The sequence below is a fragment of the Scylla paramamosain genome, chromosome 22, assembly GCF_035594125.1.
Source record: "Scylla paramamosain isolate STU-SP2022 chromosome 22, ASM3559412v1, whole genome shotgun sequence".
NCBI classification, from domain to species: domain Eukaryota; kingdom Metazoa; phylum Arthropoda; class Malacostraca; order Decapoda; family Portunidae; genus Scylla; species Scylla paramamosain.
The window spans coordinates 2,270,001-2,292,500 of NC_087172.1; the positions used below are offsets into that span (position 1 = coordinate 2,270,001).

A 22,500-nucleotide genomic window follows, 5' to 3' on the forward strand; every position below is an offset into this window, starting at 1 on the left:
CACACACAGTCGCGGTCGGATATGATTTAACTCTTTGCGTCAGTGCTGTGTTTTAAGTTTCCTTTTAATCTTGCCATCAATTGTACATTTCGTAAGACCATCAGCTGATCGAGGACTTTAGACAGCGAAGTAAATATAGGGTTTAGTCAACTTCTCACTAAGACTGTACCACGAAAAATAAACAAATAAATAAATAAATAAGAATCAATCAATCAACAAATAAAAAGAATGAATAAAGTGAACGAATGAATGGACGAATGAAACAGAATAAACAAAAAACAAAATGAAAAATAACGTATAGCTTGTTAAAATAAAATAATGACAAACGACGAACAACCCTGAAGAGAACCGGGCCAGCGGTGAGTGAGCGGTGTTCTGTACTGCGGTCAACACGGCAAAAACTGGCTGCGCGCTGGGGGAGTGAAGGGAGCCTCGTGTGGCGGCGCCTGGCACTGAGCGGCTACTATTAGCTCGGACATCATAACTATTTACCGGAACGCTGACTTGGTACACACTTTTTTTTTTACCTGTCACTTTTGATCCTTTTTAATTCTAGTCGGCGCGTCTTTCCCGATTCATTAAACTTCAGATGACTCGGTTTATCTATTTATTTTTTTTTTTACACGAATTCGGTTTAAATATATTAAACTTAATTGAATTTACATGAAGTTTTTATTCAAGCAACATTCAGGCCAACCGCTCATTCACGCTGTACAGACTAAAATATGAGGGTAATTTTTTCCATTTTTTTTCTTACATTTATATTGTTTTAGCTTTAATATTCTAAGATAGGATTAATGGACAAGGATAAAATGTAGAGATTACTATTATTCACTTCCCACACACGTAAATAGACCTACGGACAAAACAGTGCAACTGAACTGGTCAAATCTGACATTATTTAAATTATCCTGGCCAGATACTGTATAACCAAATTTCAATCCCTTTTTTTCTTGTAGCTGTTTATTAAAGATTTCATACATTGTTCATAGTTTCTTGAATATAGTAAAAGGGTTTTATAAAGACCTCTAAGTAACAATACCACAATAAACCTTTGAGCGACACAATCACAAACCCCATCTTCGTGCTCCAGTGACCGTGCATATAACATACACGCTCTCTCTCCCCGCCTGCCTGCCCGCCACGAGACTCCCTTCCCTCCGATACGCACTTACTGCACCAAAAATAACAAGCATATGCACTTCAAGAGTACTGAGGATGTCAAAAGCAGCAATAAGATAAAGGAATAAATATATGCGTGAAAAACAGCTGCTAGAGAACAAAACACGGGTATACGATTGGGAAAAAGAGTGAAGGTAGCAGTGTAATGTAAGGATGGTAAGTTCGAAGATGCGAGAAATTGCTGTGAAATAATGAGACAGTATATTTATGTATTTAAAAGATTGCCTAATAGACTGAAGGAAATGGAGCACAAGACAGTAAAAATGTTTCGCCTTTTTTTATGTATTGTAGGATCGAGCGAGAGCAAATAACAAATAGAAAAAAAAAACTCATAATGCCGTCCTCCCAAAAAAAAAAAAAATAAATAAATAAATAAAAAATAAACGAATAGAAAGTCCAAAAGAAAGACCCTTTTTTTTATGGACTGATATTCCTCTCTTAAAAAGTGTAGCAGTTCGATATGGAGGTGGAAAGATGGTGAAGACAAATGACACGGGAAAATAAGAAAGAGGTAAGAGAAGACGTCACAGATGAATACACAAGGAAAAATGCTGAATACAAAGAAAACGAGAAGATAAGGGAGGACGCAGCACCAGAGGAAGACACAGACAGATCCATCAGTCACACTCACGTGTTGTCGGGCATGCCGGAGCTGATGCACTCCGCCAGCAGGTCCTCGCTCTCGGAGTCCGTGTGGGTGCTGGACCGCGTGCCGGAGTGCTCGCGAGATCGGGCCTCGCCTCGCTCCTTGGCGCCCTCCCGCACTCCCTCCTCCTCCGCCTCGCGCGCCACTGGGCTCAGGCCGCCACGCTCCTGCACACCAACAATAAATGACATGTTTTTAGTCACCTCCGTCATCTCACTCCACGCTGCTTTCCCTCCTCCTGTGCAGGGATGCCTGAGAGTGACTCATCCTAAACCTTGTGGTTGCGGGGAATGACCTCACACCCACGTGAAGGTCATGCACACAGGAATGAACGCTTGACTTAATATTCATCACCAAGGTTTAGCTGTTGTGTATCTGACTCAAAACAGTCTCTCATAAAACTCACCCACTCACCTCCTCTAAAAAACTACACACAAAAAATGGTCTCAGCCTAGAAAACCTCATAAAAACTAACCTTTTCTAATAAAAATAAATCAAACTGCAGCTTAACATCATACAATGACAGTCTCAAATGACCTTAAATTCCTCTAAAAACTTAATAAAATGGTCTAAATTTAGGCATAACCTCTTTTAAACAATCAGTAAATATGTTTTGATATGCACCAACAACACTCCTGCTCCAGACACAGGTGCAGGCAGGAAGCAATAAGTCTGCCTCACCTGTCCAAGTCTGGGAATACTGGTGGAGACTCTTCCTCTGACCCCCACAGGACCCCGGGCAGCAGAGAGGGACGCCTCACTGCCGGTGGTGGTCTCGCTGCTGTCCTTGCCATCCCCTCGTAGCCGATCCTGAGGGAGAGGATGGTTAGTTGACTGAATGATTGACTTAAGGTGCTGTGATATGGTGACTGATGGTGAGAAAAATGTCATGGGGAATGAAGTGGCTGAAGGGAGTAACCAGGTATAGCAAAGTACTTGGGAAATGACATATTTGACCCATGACCAAATAAATTCAACTTACAATTATGTAGCATGATAGTTTAAGAGTAAAAAAAAAAAGTAATGATATCCTTTACCCATTTAATGAATGCATAATGTACCTACATTTAGAAGTAAAGATTATAAAAGTACTAAAAACAATAACAGAAATGCACTGAATGTTAAAATTAAATCTACTGTTCTTTTCCACTTATAATCTGTTTGTAAATGTTTTTTAGATTTGTTCTGTGCAGAGAGAGAGAGAGAGAGAGAGAGAGAGAGAGAGAGAGAGAGAGAGAGAGAGAGAGAGAGAGAGAGAGAGAGAGAGAGAGAGAGAGAGAGAGAGAGAGAGAGAGAGAGAGAGAGAGAGAGAGAGAGAGAGAGAGAGAGAGAGAGAGAGAGAGAGAGAGAGAGAGAGAGAGAGAGAGAGAGTCTTACCCTGGGCACACCATCATCTACAACCGGCAGGTCATCATCAATAGTGAGTGATGAGAGTGAGGTGGCTCGAGAGAACTCTACAGGGGTGCCTTCTTCAACAAAGGCTCTTGGTGCCTCACTGAACACTCCAGTGCTGGTTCTTGGGCCTGGAACTGCACACACACACACACACACATGAGATACACACACAGGGACTGGCATGTGTAGGCCTGATGGCTTCTTGCAGTTTACCTTATTTTGTGTTCTTCTATTCTTAACAGTCATTTCAACATATCACATTCCTGATTATGTAAGTAAAGGATGTATTGGTCTGGGGATTATAGAAATGCCTACTACTAATTTTCGGACACTGACTGTTAATTTCTCAGCAAAATATGATGCTTTTTCAAGTCATGATCTACACAGAGAAGGGATCAGCATTAAAATTAATGAAATGAATGAATCTAAACCAAATCTAACCTAATTTAACTTTGCCCTCAGATGAAAATACTAATGAAGAGATCAACAGTGAAATTCATGAGCTGAATGAATCTAAATCTATCTAAACCTCAGACAAAAATGTTAATGTTATTTCAATATCATCCCAGTCTTTTCTTGATATTCAGTGATGATGAGGGAGGCTGAGGACTCACTCTGTGCAGGTGGAGGCTTGAAAGGCTGTGAGGGCGGCCTGGAGCGCTTGGGGCTTGGAGGAACAGTGTGGTTAGGTGAGTCTGGAAGGTCACTTGGAGATATTGCACCACTGGTAAACCGGCTGATGGGAGAGAGAGGGGAACAATGATAAAAATTAGTACAGAAATTAACTGTTCTTTTTAATATTAAACCAGCTAATGGAAAAGACAGGAAATATGCTAAAAATGAATATAGAAATTGACAGTTCTTTTTTACTTTAAACCAGCTAGAAGAAAAGACAGGAAAAATGCTATAGACAAATACAGAAATTAATTTTTCCTTTTAACTTTAAACTGGCTGATGGGAAGACAGGAAACATGCTAAAAATTAATACAGAAATTAATAGTTCCTTTTAACTTTAAACTGACTGGAAGGAAAAACGGGAAAAAAATTTATAAACAAATACAGAAGTTTGATGTTCCTTTAAGTAAAAATAATTAAAAAAGCTGCACCACAAAGACCACCATGGTACCTGAAGTCTGAGACAACAGAGCTCCGGTCGTCGTGGATGGACTGGACCTCGAAGCTGCTGAGGGAGGAGACGGAGGTGGCACGGGAGAACATGAGTGGTGTCTCCTCATAGTGCACACTCTTGCCTGCAGGGGAGTGAGGGCATGATGCAAGTGCAGCTCAGGTATGACACTTTGCTATCTTTTCCTAGCATTTCTCTAAACATAAAGCAGTTCATTAGATCTTGACTGGGGCTGAATGAGGGTATGGTGCAAGTGTGGCTGGGGAATAATGATTATTTTCTTTCTTTCCTTTTTGTAGTGTTGCTTTTAACATAAAGGAGTTCACCAGTTCATATATCAAATTATTTTCTTCCTTTTTTTTAACATATCATGGAAAGAAGCACAAAAATGAGTGGAAAAAAATTTATATAGTGTTGCTCTGTAAGACACAGGAGAATGATTTGATTTAGACGTGAAATTCAGTGGACTTCATGACACCACTACTTTAGGAACCAATATTTGTATTTCCACTCTCTCTCTCTCTCTCTCTCTCTCTCTCTCTCTCTCTCTCTCTCTCTCTCTCTCTCTCTTACTCTCCCTAACATATCCTACCTTCTGGCCTCTCCAGCTGCTGTGAGGAGGGAGTGTGGCTGCCGTCCTGGGTGGCATCCTCAATTTCCTCTCCAGCTCCCTCCTGGGCTCCCTTCTTCTCCTCAACTGTCACCTGTGGCTTGTGTCCCCGGTCCTCTGCCAGGTCCCCAAGGAGGCCATCTCTGCTGGGCATCAGATTATGTGTGCAGTGATTTCGACGGGCAGATGAAATTATGTGGTGTGTATGAAGGTTGTGTCCAGATGTGATAATGAAATAGACTGTCTGTATGTATGTACACTATATTTATCAGATTTTTTATTACTTTTTAATCTTTTATGTATATTTTATTTTAATATAGAGACAAGCTGAATCACAAATCCTTATATATGGAAAGTTACTTAATTTGCATTTATTGACAGAGGAAAGTAAAATTTTGCTGCAATAATAATCACAAAAATATAGTTATAAATCATCACATGTTTCATATGAACACTGCTCATTAAATCATCACAAAGGCTCAGAAATTTATAATGAACCTGAATCTCACATCTTAATTTATGGGGAAACTTATTTAATTTAGATTCACTGGCAAAGAAATATTAATTCTCAAGGAACAAAAAACAAAGTTACAAATCATAAGACATTTTCACAAAACATTAGCTCATTAAATCACAAAAATTCAGAAATCATTCCTCCTCCTCCCCAGACCAGAGCTGTGCTCACCTGGCATTGTTTGCGTTGATTTCCCCACTGGTGAGGGAAGAGACTGAGGAGAACCTGGAGAGGGAGACGGGCGTTCCCTCCACACAGTAGGTCACCGGCTTGTCGGGCGTCATCATGCCGGAGCTGAGGCCACTCTTGCCGGGTGGCCCTGGCTGGGAGGGCAGTGGCTCCAGCGTGTCCCGCCCGTCATCCTCGATGTTCTCCAGCTCCTCTGCCTTGCCTTTCTTCTCTTTCTTCTTCTTTGGAGGAAGATAACAATGCTTTTGAGTGTGAATGTGTGAATACAGATGTTTTGCATCGGCTACTTCTCTTTACCGGTGTCTTTTTCTTCTTTTCTATATGTAAGTTTTAAGATGGGCTCTAGCCAAAGACAACAGAACGAAGTAAAAAAAAGGTCCACTGAGAGCAGTGAAATGGATCATCCAGAGCTGGAAGATAACTGTCTCTGCCTGGTAAAGTATAGATAAGAAAATTCCTTATCAGACCCAATCTTTGTGATTAAGATGAACAGGCAACATCAAGTTCCTGAGATAATTTTGATAACTGGAAACACAGATGATTAAGATCAACAACAATAACAATAACAAAAATTAATATGGAGACAGTCACTCATCACTATCAACACCTCAGCAGCATGCAGCACCTCCTAAACCAAACTGGGGATCCTGATGATGAAGATCCATAACAATAACACAGCAATAACTACTAAGGTGGACACAATCACTCAACATTTCCCCAACACAAGCACCTCCCATCATCACCAGTTTTGGATGATCCTTTTTGACATTTCTTTAAGGATTGGCACTTCAGTGGGCCTTTCTTTCTTTCTTTTCATTCTAGGCCAGTGCTCCTCTTATATAAATAGATAAACCAAATGAATAAATAGACAAGTAAAAAGACCCACCTCACTGCTGCTGGCCCCGGCTGCCCCTTCCCTCTCAATCTCCTTGATGGCAGGCTCTCTCAGGTCTGTCATGGAATTGGCGGTGGAGAAATTGTAGGGTGTCTCATAAGGAGTACCCTCAGTATAGTATGTCTTGACCGAGTCGTCGTGCACGGACGGCTCGAAGAACTGTGCGGCGGGTTCGGGGGGAGGCTTGGGAGGGCGGCGGTACAAGGCGGCCTCATCACTATCTCTCTCCTCTGAATACCTGCAATACGTGGTGACTCAAGGTAATGAGGACATACAGGAGTGACTGCATGGAGATCTGGATTATATGGTCAAATGTGGTCTTTATGAAGGATCTTTATTATAAGGTTGTCTGAGATCATCCTGTTAAGTGTAATTTGATGTTTTTCACATGATTCAGGAGTTATAGGGCAACAAATGGCACTTCAAACTTGCTCCTCAGCGGCAGGTGGAGGGGAACACACCCTGACACAACACAGCTGCTCGTCAAGGGTCTAGGGGAACTTCAAGCTCTCAAGAATGTTTACACACACCAAGCTCAGCTATGTGTGAGCCAATGACTAACAAAGTGGTGTTATCTACAATGGGAAACACAGTGGAACATTATCAGTGCTTTTATAAGATCTTATATATTTTTGATCAGAAAGTTTGAAATCATAATTGAGTGTCTCAGTTCAAGGTATCCTCAGAAAAAAATTATGGCACTTGGTTTGTGGTTCTTAATGACAACATGGCAGCATCAATATTTTTGCAGTGATTCCCTCTCCATTACTTTGTTATTACTTATATATTTTTTCCAGGTTTTTTGATAAGAAAAGACAATCAAGCATCCCTCAGGAGCCTGGACCCAGAAAAGTATTAAATCCCCTGATAATTTCATTTGAAGTTGGCTGATAATGACCTTATTTCACCCAGAAAACTATGTAATGAACATGGTAATGAATTTCACATCAGTAATTCTTAGGACACATTATTACACACTGTTATTTTGTAAGTAACACTTAGGACCTTCAACACACTCTCTCTCTCTCTCACACACACACAAGTACTGGTAACTGTGTTAGGTGATGAGGAGTTACGGGTGTGAGGCGAAGCAGTCTAGTCACTGCAGCACTGCCTCCAGCCTGTGGCCACACACCGGGACACACTAGGGCAGCTAGCACCAAGCTTTGAGTACCAAGCATACGCTAGTCATATTGGCACATCACAATAGTTACAAACCACTGACGGGTTTTCTTTGGCTCATTTTTTTCACAAGGAATGTTGGCGTCTGTGCCTTGTACCGGTCCCTCGCACTGCTACTGATTAGCCTCGGGCAACTCCACCAGAACCAGAGCCTGACCCAATAGCACACTGTCCAAGACCAATGGTGAGTAACTAAGGGTGATACAAAATGCTGCAGCCATTGTTTAGTAATGATGTCAGTTATATACAGCTTTCTTCTAGTCTACTCTTGATGGTAACAGAAATTCCAGGACTTTGTGCAGGGTGATATTAATTTATAAAGATATTATATCAACTGCCATACTTGATGGAGAAGATTACACATAACTGAGTGGAGACAATTACCTTAGACTGAAGTTGGTGGGTTGGTCCAGGTCTGTTTCAGTGTAGCTGCCAAAGCTCTCAGGTTCTCTCTTGGCTTCCGTGTGTGGCTCTGCCTTCCTTGCTTCTGCTCTCCTCTCCACCACATAGTTGTCAATCTGTGGCACAGGCCGCTCCACACTCTGGGTCATGCTGGCCATGGACTCGTTGGTGGGGGTCTTCAGGGTGGTGCCCGTGCCACACTTCAGGCTGTAGTTCAAGGGCTCGTCCTGGGAGTCGTTCTCGATGTCGACTTCTGCCAGGTTGCGGCTGTAGTTCACGTACTTGCTGTAGTAGTTGTAGTGCACTTCGTTGTGAGGCTGCTGCTGCTGTTGCTGCTGCTGCTTCCCATTGACAAAGGTACGCCCAGCTGTGCTCCGGTCCTCCTCAGCGGTGGTGGAGGGCCTCCTACGTGGGCTGAAGGGAGGCTGAGGTGAGGCGCCAGAGAAGGAGCCGTTCCTTGTGGCTTCTGAGGTGCTGCTGCTGAGGCCATTGTTGAATGGCAAGGCTTCGTTTGATTGACTGGCAAACACCTCCTTGGCGCCCCTCACCCGTGCGGCGAAGATCTCATCAGCACTCGTGTTGAAGTCCTTGGACTCCAGGTGGCGTTGCAGCTCTTCCTGACTCATGTGAGCAATGTCAGGCACACAGTGTGATGGTGGCGCCATGGAGCGCAGGGACAGGTCCAGCGGGCGCCCGGCCTCCCCTATCCCCTCCCGGCCAGCCTGCTGGTGACGCATCAGTATCTGTCGCATCCGGTCATGGGAGTTGTCGGAGTGTGTGGATGATATGGAGTCTCTGCTCTCGGACCTCATGTACTGTGCCCCCAGGGAGTGGAACATTGGCCGGGGCCCTGGGTAATACTGGGTGGCGTCCCCAGGCTGGCCGTAGAAGTGGGGGTCTGTACCTTGTGGGTGTGTTGGGGAGGAACGTGGAGATGTCTCAATGTTATCACAGGTCTCAGAAAGGGAGGGGTCCAGCTCCTGTTCAAGTGCCTTCTGCTTGCGTGCCTGCAGGGATGGCAGCCCCATGCCATGCCGGGGGTCAGTCAGGGACATGCCCTCTGGCCGTGCCTGTAACAAGTTCTTCAGGGCTGCACTTGAACCCATGGATATCATTTTGTGTTTTGAGTTTATGAGGGAGCGGAGCATTGGCACGGCGCCGAGTTCCCAGAGCATCCGCTGGTCCTGGGAGCACCTGGCAGAAAGGTTCCACAGTGTGCCGCAGGCGTTGCTCACCACAGTCAGGCTGGGAGAGCGCAGCTGGCCCAGGAGTGTGCTCAGTGTGTTGTGTTCCCTCAGCACTTGCCTGGCCAGAGGAAAATTACATTATGAGGATATATTACAACAAAACAATTGTATCAATACATAACAAGCACTATTAGAAAAGAATCACTTCTATTGAATCTAACTCTAGCTACAGCAGCAATACTGTGAGAACTAAAGCCACAATGTTAGAAATAATACACAAAATAAATAAATAAATAAATAAATAAATAAAATGATACCTAACAAATACATCAAATACATTTCTACTTAATCCAACTGACTGTACATCGGTAATACAGTGCTGTGAGAAACAAAGCCAAAAGATTAAGAAATCCCATGTGAACAATACTCACCGAAGATCTTCCCTCACAGCAATATGACTAGAAATGTTCCTGAGTATTCCTCCTCCATTCTCCACGATTGCGAGGGTTTTGGACTGTGACTTGTAGGTGAGGGTGCTGCAGATGAAGGCCAGCGCACCATCCACAGCACAGATCTCAGCCTGCAGAGTGAGTCCCTTCTTCTTACACACGACTCATGAGTACAATCCATAAGCACTCCTTAATTTTAATTTTGTCCATATTTTTATACATACAGTACTGACTAAATTTTGTCCATGTCGGTAAATGAATGCAGTACTGGTATATTGCATAAGTTTGTAGTTCATGCAAGTAACGGACAAGGAACACAACAAATACTCTACATGACATGACCTAAACATTTTTCTATACTATTCTATAATAAAGACTGATGTATAAAGCCCTCATGGATATTTAATACTGTGGATAAGTACCATAATGCAACAGTTGTACAGTTTTTATATTATTTTCTTTCCATTGCATGTGGTAGATAAGGTTTTCTCTGCCTGAGTAACAATTAGGAGGTCCTTCATTCATTACTAGATGTGGGAGTGTGAGTGAAAACTCTGATTAATTTGGTCAGTGACTGTGTCTTAGTTGTGTCTATAAATTGAATAAAATTTTGTTGTAATTTGCATTACTATATATAATCCTTGACTTGTAACTCCTATTTAATGTTGATATTCCTTGAGGTGAAGTGCATTATGGGATACATTCAGACCTAGTCACAGGAAATACAGTCTTGTGTGATTTGACTTCTGCTATCTGAGCATAAACAATAAACATAATTTTGAATTTGGTGACTTGGTGACACTTCTCAATGGCCCATATAACAACAAACAGACCTATGTAATACCACAGATTTCCTCCACACGGATGAACCACCACAAAGCTGCTCGCTGCCTCATAATAATAAGACGCACCTTATTAATACTACAGTGAGCAGAGAGGTTCCACACGGCTGACAGGATGACCTTCAGTGTGGATTCCTTGCGGGCGGAGAGGGCAGCTTGCATCAGGATGGCCACCGCCCCCACATCCCGCAGACTGGCCTTGCTCCCTCCGTCGGCCCGCCATGACAGGTTCCTCAGCACACTGGCCGTCACCTGAAACACACCAAGATTCATTTCATTAAGTTCTGAGACAACTGGCCTAAACAAATGGAGAGGCAAATTACAGTATGCAGCATCCTTAAAAAAAAATAGATAAATAAAAAATAAAGTAATTTAAATAGCATTAATAACTTATATAATTTCCACACCTTGTACCCTCTCTCAAAATATTAAGAAAAAGGGAGAGAAAAAGATTAATGTATTAGAGAAACGATATAATTTAAAAACATAAAAACACAAAAGTAGACCTAAGCAGCATCAACAATTGATATAATTTTGAGTTTGAGCTAAAAAAATTGTGAAAAAAGTATATTCTTAATATAAAATCAAAAATTTATCTCTAGTTTACTAACAAAAAAAAAAAAAAATAAATAAATAAATAAATAAATAAAAAAATAAATAAATAAAAATAAATAAATAAAAAATACTGAATAAAGTTTTCTATACACTCACAGTATCTCTAACAACTACACCTGAAAACATGACAGTAATGTTGAGAACACCACCAGTAACATAATATTGCACAGCAATACAACAGCCCACCCACCTGTCTGAGGTCCTCACTGGGGGAGTGGAGCTGCGACACCAGCGCCCGCATGAAGGAGCGGAAGGAGCACAGCAGGGCCTTGTTGGTGCCATCCCCGAAGGTCAAGTTGGTGAGGGCCATGCCAGCGTACCTGCAAGGATATCAGAGTTAGTGGATGTGCATGTCCTTCTCAGACTCCCTCACTCCTCTATCCTTCATCTTTCCTTCAACTTACTAGGCCTCAAGAATTTAGTAACTAGTAATTATGTGTAACTGTAACAATAGTCTAATTGAGACATCACATATCTCTTACTAGGAGATGGTTTTAGTACAATTATCCTCAGCAAGTCTAATTTACAAAAGCATATGCATGTACATTTACATTATACTTCCTCTTTCTCCCCATAGTCTTCCATTATATTTAGTCTCTCACCCACAAGGAAATGAAGTCTTGTTTCCAGTGCTTCTTCAACTGGTCCCAAACACTTATAGAGTAATCTATCAACATCTTTTCTTATGAAATGCCCACATCTTGACATAGCCATTCTTATTCCCTGTATATTTTACTGACCAATGAATCATTATCTTTGCAGCTTCCTGGTTCACACTAAATTACATTCTTAAGACACCATACATTCCACTACTAGCACCATCCTGCACTCTCCTTCACCCTACCAGCTGTTATTACCACCACCTTGCACTCTCACCCTGCCCTGCCTCACCTTCTAAGAGTGATGCAGTACTGGTCCGAGGTGGTGGAGCCATGTCCCTCGTGGTCGCGGCGGATGAGCTCGGCAATGGCATGGAGGCCACCCAGTGTGCACATGGCATGGCGATGGTCCTCGTCAAAGGAGAGCTTCATGAGGGCGGCCATGGCGGGGCATGGGTGGCGGTCCATGTCGTCCTCCAGCAGTGGCCCTCGTCCCGCACTGGTTCGCTCCAGACGCTCATACAGGTAGTCTGAGTAGTCCCGGATCTGCTCCAACAGCCTCAGCACCCTGCAGGGAGAGGTGGGTGGTGAGGCTGACGGCAAAACATGAGGGAAGCACCAAGTACTGATGTATTATGCTCCTTAAATCTATTGTAGAGTTGTAAGTTGGAATCGAATATAAGTTGTAAATTTTTTCAATTAATGTTTTCTGTATTTTCAGATTTATTTGAAATTCTATTCAGTTTTACTCAGTTTACAGAATTTGTTTAATGAATATTATTTACATATTACATGACAAATTCAATATTCCTTAACCAAGATTCACTTTTACAACTGAAAATTTTGTGAGAATTATAGCTCTCCAAAAAGATTATCTTAAAAATCTGAAGGAAAACTGTATTTTAAGCTGCATCTGAATCACACTGGGAAAAAAAAAACCACAATCTTATCTTTCAGCAGACACCAAACAGCATCATGACAAGCCCAGCACTGTTTTCACCTCCCTGTCACACCTGGACACCACCTGGCAGTACCTTGCTTCTCGCCGGCCGCGCTTGTCGTCAGGGTGTGAGTGGACAATGTTGTGTAGTGCCTGTGCTGCCCGGAGCCTTGTCTCTCTTGTGGGCGCTACATCCCCATCACCTCCATGCAGAAGCTGACCAATGAGAACAACAAAACAAATAAGTCCTGATCACAATACAAATCATCAAGTTCATACCAGAAAAACTATACTAGGACAAGTTCTGCATTAATAAAAAGGCAAACTAATGAAAGCATCTATAACAGCAACTTTATCAAAACACAAAAAATTAGCATCATCCTTTACATGAAAACTTTATGATATGCGTAACACATAACATGGCAACTAGATAATCCTAAAGTTAATTAAAAAACCAGTCTTGAAAGCAGCTGGGATTCTCAACATCAAAAGCTATATCGGAATAGAATTACATAGGTAAATAAACAAACACTTCACTCTCACACCAAAGCTATTTCCAAAGGCCACAGATACAATTCACCAGGTTCTCAAGAGTGTTTCTCCTGTTGATAGTTTAGAAATCTTGGAAATCTGTCACTACAACTGTAAAAACACCCTTCAAAACCCGTGTAACTTCAACTAGAGCCATGTGAAAGTAGTTGAGATGTGATGCAGAAGTGTTTCAGAATATGGTCCTGTATCAACACTTACGCGCACACACACACACACACACACGCACCTGGATGAGTAAGGGCAAACAGCCGGACTGCCGCATGGCCACACAGGAGTCAGGGGAGGAGGACATGGCCAGCAGCGTGCGACTCATGTCATCCCGGTCACCCGAGGAGAACATGGAGAGCAAGCCGTACACCATCTCCACCTGCCGGCACCACGACACCTCAGACACCGGCACTGGCACTCACACACACACACACACACACACACACACACACACACACACACACACACACACACACACAACACACACACACTTTGACATGTGTTTATCATTAGGTCAAAATTGGACTATGCTGGTTTTGTAGCTCTCTCAGATAAGAAAACATGGGAGAATAAATACAAGATAAGAAGTATGATAAAATTATGAAAAGATAGAACTGCTAAAATTTAAATTAAGAGAATATAAAAGAGACAGTTATGCATAAATTTATGAAAACACTGGAACATTTTGAGAGAAAAGATGCACAACTGTGAAGGCAAAATGAGGCTGGACACTTCATGAGACAAAGGAAAATTTGGAAGAGGAAAGATCCTTGAATAAAGTAAAAAAAAAAAAAAAAAAAAAAATCACAACTTTCCAACACAAGTATGGATTGAAGGAAGAGATGATAACAGAAAGGTGTGTATATCAACTTAAGGAAGAACTTGATAAATATAAAGACAAGATCAAATGAATGCTGCTTACGCCACGAATACTATTAAGTAAACAAACAAATACACACACACACACACACACACACACACACACACACACACACACACACACACATCAATGACCCAATAAGGCCACTAGTAACAGAGTCATGAGGTGTTACAGCAATATTAAGACATTCTAAAGCTTGCATCATCCATAAACATGAACATGGATGTATTTGTTTGCTCTAACTCTCTAACTCACTGTGGAAAAAAAATGCATAATCTGGACTGCAAGAAACTCAGGTTGGATTCTATTTTAAGCTAACATACATGACACTAATCAACATAAAGAGGATTATTGTCACTGAAAAAAAAAGGCTCAGTGTCAGAAAGCACCTTAACACTTGGCATGATCTAAAGCAACAGCCTGCTAGTAATTTATTGCCATGGAAAAAAAAGGCAGTCAGTCAAATTTCATGAGCTTTCTACTTAAAGACAAGCATAACTCATCTAAACACTAAGACACATTTTTACCAGATTCACTTGCTAAAATTCCTTATGTAATCCTTTAATTCAACCCACATTCCTGTACTAAGTGTATGAAAATATTTACTAAATCTTTGAGTGCTTGTTATGCACCGCTAAACTTTTCTAGCTCCCCCTAGACAGCAGTAGAGTCACTAGGGTAAGGCTGTGGTGAGGTGGACAGTGTGGTGAGTACCTTGTTGGTGAGGAGCTGCTGGGTGCTCTGGGCGCGGCGATTGGTGACGCTGGAGGTGGCCATGATGCCCGGCACCTCCTGCAGGATGAATGTGACGATTAGAATGTAGGTGAATTAGATAATGACGAATCTACACATGAGAAATATTCTGCTACTTTCTTGGGGAAGAGAAAAACAAAATAACACATTATTTAGGGAACTCATTTTGACTTTGTGAGATGGATGCAATTTGAGACACAATCCAGAATCTGCATCCACAGTACATACCTACTTCAAAGCTTCAAAGTACTTTTTTCAAACTTTATTAATCAATATATCTACTTATAACAGATCACTACATCAGAAGGGTGTCCATTTCCTCCTGTCTTTGCCTTCCCTCCTCACAAACTCTAAGAACTCCATATCTTTTGACTCCATGGACTAGATCAAGTAAATCACCAACAGCTTGCAAGTGAGATAGATGGAGAACCAACAGTACCTGGTTATTGTTCTTGTATGGCATGCCCATGGAGGCAGGGCTGGAGTGCCATAGTGCCTTCTCAAAGGGCCAGGCACCACGCAGTACAGCCTCGATGGCTGGCGGCAGCTTTCCAGGGGGTATATCCTGCTGCAGTAAGGTGTCAGTGGGGGAATCAAGGTCATTGGAGTTCTGATTGGCGAGGGACGGCCTGCCCTTGGGCTGCATCCTCTCAGCAGGGTGGTGTGGGACAGGGTCTGACTGTAGGGAGTCCATTTCCGGGATCTCACTGATGTCGTCAGCCGTGGCGTCCTCATCCTGCAGCTGCAAAGAGTGAATCAATGAAGTCTTAGCTAACCTTCACAACTACAGTGATGTTAGTAAAGCCTTCTGGACATGACATAGTGATGATCAAATTTATGGGAACTTTAAAAGAAGATTATACACATTTATGGAGGGTAATGATAGGTGGAAATAGGTATGTTTCATACAGGGACTGCCACATGTAAACCTAATGACTTCTTGTAGCTTTCCTTATTTTCTTACGTTCTTACATCCATTAGTCAACCTACACAGAAGTAAAATGTGGCCTTAATGAAGCCTTCTGGACATGACCACTGCATTAGCCAACCCACACAGCTGCAAAGTGTGGCCTCAATACAATCCGGACATAATTATTACGTTACCCAGGCAAGACAGTGAGTGCTTTAATAAGACTAGCTAAACATTCAGTCCATGCTCTCACCGCAGTGAACTCAAACCACAACTTACAGTCATATTGAGGCTTCATCTTTTTAAGGTCAACGCCAATCCTTTATATATTACAACTCAAGTCTCCACAATATTGATTTAATTTATGTAAAGATGGAATTTAACATCTGTCTACTCTAGGTATTTTTTTCTTCCATGCTGCTTAATTAAAAGATAACATCCTTGAATTAAGCGTGAAATGTAACTTTTGTGTTCTAATGAAGTGTTAAATGTAATTTCCATCTTTTTAATTAAGCATGGCATGTAAAACTTCCATCTTTTGATTCCTTAATGAAGTGTGACATGTCAACTTTTATCTCTTGATTAAGTGTGGAGCATAACTTTTATCTTTTAAATATGAGATGATAGTCTGACCTTTTAATCATGAGAAAAATGTCACTCCTGTCTATATGTTTTCCTTGTGTGATGCCCAATAATCTTGTAGCATCCACTCTCTTATCTCTCGCTGAATTTCACAATCTCTTCATCTATGTCCATCCTCATTACATATCATTTCCATCTAAGCTTTCTAAATTAGCAACACAAGCATTCTTAGCCTCCCTACAGCCCAGCAGCCTTGCCCATGCCTGCCCTTCCCCCACCACCACCACCACCACCAACCTGCTCCTCCTCCTGGTCTCAAACAACCCCACAATTTACAGCCTCCCCCTTTGCCCAGTGTGTCATCTCCCTTAATATCTGGGTAGGGATAAACAAACATCAAGGGAGAAAACAGTGTATAAATCCCTACAAAGCCAGATAGCTGCCTCACCCACTTTCCTGAATGTGTCATCGCCTTTAATAAATCGCAAGATGGGAAGGTAAAAAAAATACACGAGAGAAAATTACAAAGTATGTTAATATCCTTGAATTTTACTCCTCCCGGCTGGTGCAAGGTTGTCTTTGGGATTTGGCAGGGGGACAGTCTCTCTCTCTTTTTCTCTCTCTCTCTCTCTCTCTCTCTCTCTCTCTCTCTCTCTCTCTCTTTCTGTCTCTATCTCTGCATGTACTAGTGGAGAAGCATTACGTACGTGGCAACATATGTACGTTCCTCTGTTCCTACTTATTACAATCAAGAACAATTACTAAAGAATCTAAACAGTTTCTCTCTGCATGTATTAGTGGAAGAATGATCACATGCCAACACAGAAAACTAGACTCCTCTCTTATTATAATCAAGAACAATTACTAAAAGATTTAAACAGTGAGGGAATTATATGACAACACTGAATACTAGGTTCCTCTCTTCTTACTTATCATAATCAAGGACAATAACTTCAAGATCACAATAGCCTTACTCTGCATGGACTAGTGAGGAGAATCATTACTTGGTGACATATCTCTGTAAGTTAGCCTGTTCCTCCTTGCGATGTATCTGAGTAAGTTTCGTTCTTCCTACTTACAATGATCAAGGGCACTTACTCAAAAAAATGTAAGATATTATTAAGAGATTGTGGAGGAGAGGGAAACAAAAGGAATTTGATACACTGTGTGAGGAAATTAGGGAAAACAAAAGAAACATGAAATAAAAATGGGTGATACCAAAGACGCTAATCAGGAAAACATAAAAAAAAGAAAAAAAACAAACTGAAACACAAAGAAAACACAAATCAGGAAAACACTTCTCTTAAAAAAAAAAAAAAAACTAAAACATGAAACACAGGTGATATCATGAAGGCAAAAATCAGGAAAACATAGTGGAGGAAAACAAAACACTAATTATGACACAGTTGAGATGCAGAGAACCACCAGGAAAACACCATAGAAGAAAGCAAATAAAGAGGTGTTTTTGAAGCAGGTGATATGAAGAAGACTAAACGAGGATAACCAGGAGAGTGTTGTAGCAAAATATGAGAGAGAGAGAGAGAGAGAGAGAGAGAGAGAGAGAGAGAGAGAGAGAGAGAGAGAGAGAGAGAGAATGGTATGTAAAGTATATAGAGACTAGAATTATATGACGCCTGCTGTTTTCTTATTCTTGTTCTTTTTTTTCCTTAGAGATTTAGGGATGATGTAAATACAAAGGTGTCATTTAAATGGAAGCATGTCATCTTTTAATTCCTTCGTGTCATCCTCTTTTTTTTATTTATCTATTCATTTATCATTTTTTCCACATGAGATGCAAATATAAAGGCCTGATTTAGAAGGGCCTATATCACACCAATTCCTTCACGTCACCTTTAACATCAAGATCAGGATCAAGATACAAGATTAGGCTGGTGAAAGAATGTAAATGAAGTGTCAGAATAGCACAGTCACGTGTCAAATACAATGGAGGAAGGAATGCGAAAAGAAGCACGAATAGAAAAAAAACTAAAGAAGTGATACAAAAAAGTGGTATACTACAAGCTCCTGTTACTACTACTACTACTACTACTACTACTACTAATAATAATAATAATAATAATAATGAGAAGAAGAAAAAGAAGAGGGAACAAGCCTTCAGGCAAAAACGTGGCAGTCTGTACAAGAGAAGAAGAAGAAGAAGAAGAAGAAGAAGAAGAAGAAGAAGAAGAAGAAGAAGAAGAAGAAGAAGAAGAAGAAGAAGAAGAAGAAGAAGAAGAAGAAGAAGAAGAAACATTTACCACCACCACCACCACCACCACTACTACTACATAAAAACATAATAAGACAATACGGGAAACAGCATGAAAGCAAGTCTACTAACACCACTACCACCTCTACCCCCTCACCTGGTTGGCATTGACGGCGTCCATGATGTCGGTGGGGTGGTGTGCCTGCGGGGAGGCTGCTCGTTGGGGGTCCTGGTCGTTGCCGTTGAGGTGGTTGTTGTGGTGGGTGCGCAGAGAGTCCTGCTGCAGCTTCTGAATGGTCTTCTCTATGGTATTGATGGTGTGCAGGCGGTGGTCGCGGCGCCGCATTATCATGGCCGTGGAGCCCAGACGCTGCCCCAGGGCCTCCTGCAGCCGGCACACCTCGCCCTCCACGCGCCACCGCTCGCAGGCATCCTGTGGGGAGGGAAGGGAAAGGGTCAGTCCTGCATGTCGGTACACGTTCTCTCCTGATGGCTGCAGGAGGGACTGCCTGATGTGCTAGTCAATACGCTGCTGCATTCAAAGTTCGTGCTCTTCATTGATATAGTTGTGTAAATAACATGGATAAGTAGATAAGGAGATAAATAAGCAAATAAATAAATATATAAATCAGTCTAACGAATCAACTAACTAACCTGAATAATTAACTAACTGATAAACTTAAAAAAAAAAAAAACATTTATTCCTTTTTTGTATGTATAAATGAAGAAAAATCCTAAATAAGTAGATAAATTAGACTGTTGTGCTAAAAGAACTAAAAGCACTCATGAAATATATCATTAATAAAAGAAACCATTTATTTTTAACTTTTCGTCCATACATAAACGTCAAACCATCAACAATTACCTTCTTGCACGTGCTTCTCTTCAAATGATTAACAAACACGGCAAGTCCTGGCAGCCATCACACCCACCATCATGACTCAATACGTCCACACTACACAGACATCAACACTCACCTTGCCACGCAGAGGACCGCTGGGTGAGGAACTGCACACGCAGGTAGAACAAGACTAACACTACTAATAAATTAACACTACCCTCCCTCTCTCCCCTCCCTCAAGTTACCACCAAACATGCACTGAACAAACAAACAAGGCGGGGTAAACACGAGCACCACCACCTCCACCACCACCACCACCTCCATCACTCCTTAATGCCAGGTTGCTGAGACAAAACGTTCAATTCATCTTGTTAACCTCATCTCCCGGGGATTCTGAGCGTGTCCTGCGTACCCCATGCGTCCCCGAGCTGAAGTTCAAGCCTCCTGCAGAAGCCACACGGTACTTTTGACGTGGTAATTAAGCGCGGTGCAGGACCTTATTATCTAATCATCCCGGCCATTACAGAGACACGGGTTCTCTTTTACTCCTACGGTGATATTTCAACGCGGCGGCCAAGTGTTGTTTTTCCCATTCTCCTCCACTTGTCTTTCCTCATAAGCCCGCATCGCCGCGCCCTCACACACTCCCGGGGCCTCTGTCGCTGTCACCGCCGCCAGAGGAGCCGCGCGCACGCCACCAAATAAATCACACGCAGCAAAAAACAGACTTTAATGAATAAATTACATTAGTTCTCCCTCTTCATACCCACAGAGGCACTTCTTCCACCTGCCTGTGGATCTCGGGGGGTCTAGAGTGGACTGACGTGGGTAATGATAGGTTGTAGAGAGAGTCCTCCCGCTCCTTGCATGGTGCGGGGAGGAGGAGCGGGTAGAGGGACTGGGTGCGGGGCGGGAAGAAAGGGAGGCGAAAGAGGCGCATGAGGGAGAGTGAAAGAGGTCATGTAGTAAACTGAGGGCGGAGTGAGGGTGGCGTCCTTTAAGCTGCGGAACGTGAGGCTGAGGGACACTTATCCTCAGAAATGTGCTTAGTTAACAGGGATTAGTGTGTATCATCCAAACATCGCCTTAGTGTTGGTGCCGCGTCAACACACCTTGTTGCACGCTGCCTGGGTATGTTGAGCTAACACTTGGGAGGCTCGTGTAGCAGGAGAGGAGGTGTGTGTGTGTGTGTGTGTGTGTGTGTGTGTGTGTGTGTGTGTGTGTGTGTGTGTGTGTGTGTGTGTGTGTGTGTGTGTGTGTGTGTGTGTAAAACTCTGGTTCTGGGAAAAGTGGTGACGTCCGTGCCTCGCTCCACACTCTGAGGTGCTTCTTTCCCTCGTTCTTCACCTGGCTCACGTGCGCTGCTCCTCTACTCTACACCACACCCTCACGCGGCGCGGCTTCACTTCACTCCCTACTATATTCCTTACGAGCCTTCCTCATTCCACCACTTCTACGCCTCGCTTTGTCTTCATCAGCAGCCGTGAACGTGAGATGCGATTTTTCCTCTCCTTCCCCCACCGATCTAGCGAGAGAGGAGTTGGGTGCGGGGTTCGGGGGGGGCGGCACAGGTGTGAGTCCCGGGGGTGCCAGGCGAGGGCGGCACCCCCTTGGGCACGCTCGAGGGGGCCAGTCAGGCAGCTCGCCAGGCACCAGTGACGTCACACCCTTGGCACTGACTCTGGGCCTTTTTAAACTTCCTTTTTTTAGGGTGAGTGTACTGCGGGTTGGTCACGATCGCCATACATGACGTCAGGTCGCGGCGGGGTGAGGGTGTTTACTCAGTGTATGGGGTGTGGACACAGGGGAGGGGGGTGAGGGAGGAGGGGGGTGTACGCCTGCCAAGAAGGGCCTCTTTTATGTTCCTGTCTGCCAGAATTAAACCTTAGCGATTCACGGAGGAAGAAGAAGGGGCTGCTTTGATATTCTCTCCCTCTCTCTTTCTTTCTTTCTCTCTTTCCCTGTCTCCCTCTTCCTCCCAGCCAAACATCCACCACCACCACCACCACCACCACCTCCTCCACCTTCCAACAATGCTACAGGCGAGGCTATAAAAAGCAGGAAAAATTCGCCCCAGCTTTGCAAAGGTAAATGAAGTCTTCTAAATATACTCTTTACTCTTCTCTCTCTCTCTTTCTCTCTCTCTCTAAGGTCAACACAAGGATTATTATCTCCGTGTCTTTCAAATATGCACAGCTGTTTCACCCTTTCCCTCTCCTCTCCTCCTCCTGTTCGTGCTTCTTCTTCTTCTCCTCCTCCTCCTCCTCAGGGTTCTGCCACATTTCTCTACTCGCCACCTGGACGCCCCGTGACGAACCATGAACCGCATCCAACATAAACCAGCGAGCGGCACCACGCCCCCAGCACGCGACCGCCCTGCACCACAGCCGGACGCGCACTGAAGGCAAAGAGGCACAGCTGCGAGGGTAAATACTAAGACGAATAGCAATTGAAAGGCAATGCTTGGATTCTTTGGAAAGTTAAAGGGAAGATGAAGAAAACAGAACAATTATAAAGTTTTTTTTTTTTAAAGCACTAAAGATACGAATATAAGGAAAAATAGAAAATACTGTTTTATATACAATGCAATGCTCATGTTACGTTAAAAGTTTAAAGAAACGAGGGTAAAAAATATAATACAAAGACTGAAAGGTACATGTGGATAAAGGGATGATAAAAAAGCTATTTTAAAGCGCTGAAGATACGAAAATAAGAAGAAACAATGTTAATACGGTCTTATGTGGGAAGCAACACTATAATATTTAGTTAAAAGCTGAAAATAGGATAAAAATAATATAACAAAGATGAGGAAGATACACGTGAGTCTTTTACAAACTTAAGAGAAGCGAAGGTGAGCAAAAATTCGCATCAAAAGTTAAAGGAACGATGGTGAAAATAATAAAGATACAGATGACTGTCTTTTTTAACCTGAAGGTCCATCAGATAAAAATATATTGTTGTATCCAGAGTTAAAAGAAAAGATGGCGCAGATAATACACGCTGTCAATAGTT

General features: G+C 42.6%; 1 protein-coding gene across 8 annotated transcripts in view; it reads right to left on the reverse strand.

Annotated features, from left to right (window-relative positions):
• LOC135111413 (adenomatous polyposis coli protein-like) overlaps positions 1-22,500 on the reverse strand; it is a 364,965-nt gene that overhangs the window by 40,202 nt on the left and 302,263 nt on the right. For 7 of the 8 annotated variants that reach the window (XM_064024672.1, XM_064024678.1, XM_064024676.1 and 4 more), the window contains 18 exons: positions 18,805-19,080; positions 15,386-15,688; positions 14,908-14,985; positions 13,552-13,692; positions 12,868-12,989; positions 12,126-12,401; positions 11,425-11,554; positions 10,689-10,871; positions 9,760-9,908; positions 8,124-9,446; positions 6,549-6,795; positions 5,645-5,883; positions 4,942-5,102; positions 4,350-4,473; positions 3,838-3,959; positions 3,206-3,357; positions 2,510-2,638; positions 1,814-1,995 (listed from right to left, as the gene is read on the reverse strand). In XM_064024672.1, the coding sequence (XP_063880742.1) occupies positions 1,814-1,995; positions 2,510-2,638; positions 3,206-3,357; positions 3,838-3,959; positions 4,350-4,473; positions 4,942-5,102; positions 5,645-5,883; positions 6,549-6,795; positions 8,124-9,446; positions 9,760-9,908; positions 10,689-10,871; positions 11,425-11,554; positions 12,126-12,401; positions 12,868-12,989; positions 13,552-13,692; positions 14,908-14,985; positions 15,386-15,688; positions 18,805-19,080 (4,337 nt within the window). The remainder of the gene's footprint in view (positions 1-1,813; positions 1,996-2,509; positions 2,639-3,205; positions 3,358-3,837; positions 3,960-4,349; positions 4,474-4,941; positions 5,103-5,644; positions 5,884-6,548; positions 6,796-8,123; positions 9,447-9,759; positions 9,909-10,688; positions 10,872-11,424; positions 11,555-12,125; positions 12,402-12,867; positions 12,990-13,551; positions 13,693-14,907; positions 14,986-15,385; positions 15,689-18,804; positions 19,081-22,500) is intronic. The other variant, XM_064024675.1, reaches the window with a different exon arrangement.